The 3,428-nt window shown below is 52.3% G+C and overlaps 1 protein-coding gene across 2 annotated transcripts in view; it reads right to left on the bottom strand.

Annotated features, from left to right (window-relative positions):
- Positions 1–3,054, bottom strand: part of ZNF550 (zinc finger protein 550) — a 15,422-nt gene extending 12,368 nt beyond the window's left edge. For both annotated transcript variants that reach the window (XR_001887921.1, XM_017885455.1), the window contains exon 1: positions 2,828–3,054. Coding sequence is in view for 1 of the 2 variants with exons in the window: in XM_017885455.1 (XP_017740944.1) it covers positions 2,828–2,854 (27 nt within the window). In the remaining variant the exon portion in view is untranslated. The remainder of the gene's footprint in view (positions 1–2,827) is intronic.
- Positions 3,055–3,428: the final 374 nt, after the last annotated feature.

Raw genomic sequence — 3,428 nt, 5'->3', positions numbered from 1 at the left:
AAAAAAAAAAAGAAACCCCATCTCTACTAAAAATACACAAAACTAGCCGGGCGAGGTGGCGGGCACCTGTAGTCCCATCTACTCGGGAGGCTGAGGCAGGAGAATGGCATGAACCCGGGAGGCGGAGCTTGCAGTGAGCTGAGATCCAGCCACTGCACTCCAGCCTGGGCGACAGAGCAAGACTCCGTCTCAAAAAAAAAAAAAAGAAAAATTCTTCTGCCTTGAGATGCTGTTAATCTGTAACCCTAGCCCCAACCCTGTGCTTGCAGAAACATGTGCTGTATTGATTCAAGGTTTAATGGATTTAGGGCTGTGCAGGATGTGCTTTGTTAAAAATGTGTTTGCAGGCAGTATGCTTGGTAAAAGTCATCGCCATTCTCCAGTCTCGAGAATCCAGGGACACAATACACTGCGGAAGGCCGCAGGGACCTCTGCCCAAGAAAGCCTGGGTATTGTCCAAGGTCTCCCCCCACTGAGACAGCCTGAGATATGGCCTCACAAGAAGGGAAAGACCTGACTGTCCCTGAACCCGACACCCGTAAAGGGTCTGTGCTGAGGAGGAGGAATGAAAGAGGAAGGCCTCTTTGCAGATGAGATAAGAGGAAGGCCTCTGTCTCCTGCTCGTCCCTGGGAATGGAATGTCTCGGTGTAAAACCTGATCGTACATTCTATTTACTGAGATAGAAGACCGCCTTATGGCTGGAGGTGAGACATGCTGGCGGCAGTACTGCTCTTTACTACACTGAGATGTTTGTGTAAAGTCAAACGTAAATCTGGCCTATGTGCACATCCAGACACAGCACCTTTCCTTAAACTTACTTACAACACAGAGTCCTTTAGTCACATGTTTTCCTGCTGACCCTCTCCCCACCATTACCCTATAGTCCTGCCACATCCCCCTCACCGAGATGGTAGAGATAGTGATCAATAAATACTGAGGGAACTCAGAAACTGGTGCTGGTTTGGGTCCTCCATATGCTGAGCACCGGTCCCCTGGGCCCACTTTTCTTCCTCTATACTTTGTGTCTTATTTTTTTTCTCAGTCTCTCATCTCCACCTTGCGAGAAATACCCACAGGTGTGGAGAGGCAGACCCCCTTCACTAAGTCCTCTGGTCCTCACTGTGTCCCTGTCAAGCTAAACCTTCCTTAGCTGTGGCAAAGCAAATAAATCTGACACTTGCCAGCTATGTGACCATGATGATGTCACATGATCTCCCTAAGGATCGATTTCTAAATCAACACAATAATTATTCCCATCTCAGCAGGCAGCTCTAAGCATTTGAGCACCACTAAAACACCTCACCAAGCTGCCAGAGGGCAGGCAGGTGGGAGTGAGGGGTGCTTTTAGCTAGAGCCAGCACTGCCAGGATGGGTGTGGAGGAGCAGCCCTGCAGAGACCTGAGAACAATGTCCTAGCCAAAGGGAAGTGCAAGGGCAAAGGCTGAAAAATGGGAAGGAACTTGGCAAGCTCAGGACTCCCTGGAGGAATGCGGTGAGAAAGGGGAGAATGGAAAAGGAGAAGGAAGATATGGTCAAAAGGGCAGACCAAGCAGAGCCTTGCAGACCATGCTGGCAGGAGGGGGTGGATTTATTGGAAATGTGATGGGAGTCCCTGAAAGAGAGGCCTATTCAATCAACAACCATTTATTAAGTACAATATATGTACTTAAGCCTGGCTGTTCTGAGTCTTGGGAGAGGGAAGCAACAGGCACTCACATTCCAGGGTTGGAAAAAGATCGTAAACAGGCAACTAAATAAATGAGTAAGGCAATGTCAGATGGCCTTCAAGATTCAGATGACAAGAAAACAGAGCAAGGAGACCAAAGAGATTTGATCAGCTTTAAACGGTGCAACAGACGAGGCCTCTTTAAGCAGTGGACACCAGAGGGAGTCAGAATACAGCGAGGGAGGGAGATGTGGATGAGAAATCAACAAGTACAACAGGAGCTGACAGTAATCTGGGCTATCATGAAAGTAATCAGGGTGACTGCTAGAGAGTAACCCTGGGCCTCATGTGTTATCTCCAAAGGGACACCACATCCTACATACCATCACCTCTGAACATTTTAATGGACTCGTTTTTCACCTGTAACTAAATGTCTTAAACAGGAAAATACACTGTTAGTTGCAACCCAGCGTCACTTGCCCCAAACTGAAAGACAAATTCCTCAGCCTGCCCTACCACCTTTCCTGCCCTGACATAGCAGCAACTGCAAAAACGCTCCTCCCACCTCTTTCAGCCGCTGCCCTTCGTTCTGTAGAGACAGGAGGCCAAGGAGGCCAGAGGGTCAGACTCCTGCTGGGGTTGAGTCTCTAAACCTAGCACAGGCCCAGGGAGCATCTCCGGAAACAACATCCTGAGCGACGTCCCCGGACCGTGCTGTGCACTGCAACAGACGCACACACATCACCCAGGGAGCCGTTCAAGCGTCCTCAACCCAGGGGGGAAAAGAGTAAATATTTCTACTTTCCGCGTGCAAAAATGAAGGACGAGGACAGTAACGGGACTTGTTCAAGGTCGCAGGCCCGGAAAAGGACACGGCTGGAAGTCACAAGGAGGATCGCGGTCGCTCCTCTTACCTGTGAGGTGTTCCGGGTCCCTAAAAACCCTATTTCACACCCCAACGCCGCACCCCAGAAATGGGGACGCTCCCCACGCCACCTCAGGCCTGCATTCCGGACTCGGGGCCGCTCGACCCCGTTCTAGGCCTCTGAGAAGCAACGGCAGGGACTGCACTGCGGAGGATCCCGAAACGCCGTCCTCCCGCTCGTCGGGCCCGGGACGCTGACGCCAGCTGGCCGCGGGAGCCGGGCCCATCTGCTCACCTGCGCTGCGTCCTTCGCCTCTGCCATCCGACCGTTGGCAGGACGAGGCCGCGTGGGGCAGCTCCCACGGACTCAACACCCTACCCCGGGTGCTACAACGGTGCGGAAGTGAGCCCCAGTCTCCGCACCATCCTTCCCAGCACAGTTCCGGGAGTGAGGACCAACGCGCCACCCAAAAACGTCCACGCCAGCGAGGCCAGCAGTCCCGCCCCTGTGTCGCGGCCGCCTGCCACGCCTTTTCCAGTGCCGACGTTGGTCCGGCGCACGCGCCCCCACTACCTTCTGGGTAATGTAGTTTTGTCCGGTGACGAGCCAGGCTTGGCTCTTTTTCCATTTTTATGATGCACACCATGATTGTGTATATCTCAGATGATCTTAGTGGAGCAAGTGTACACACTGGGTTGTACATTTTTAAAACTTCCTATTGTTCGGATGCCTCAACGTCCCTACGAGCAGACTGTGAGCACTCGCCCAGACACCCAGGTGAACGAGTTTGATGAAGGGGGCCCTGCCTCGAGGTTCCCTACTTGCCTCCTCTCAGTGACCCAGTGACATTCCCATGTACCAGTAAAATCTTACGCCTGGTAAGTGCGTCCTCCTC

This window comes from Rhinopithecus bieti, unplaced genomic scaffold (genome assembly GCF_001698545.2).
Source record: "Rhinopithecus bieti isolate Rb0 unplaced genomic scaffold, ASM169854v2 scaffold_15006, whole genome shotgun sequence".
NCBI lineage: Eukaryota > Metazoa > Chordata > Mammalia > Primates > Cercopithecidae > Rhinopithecus > Rhinopithecus bieti.
This window is presented reverse-complemented; position numbering and strand designations above follow the sequence as displayed.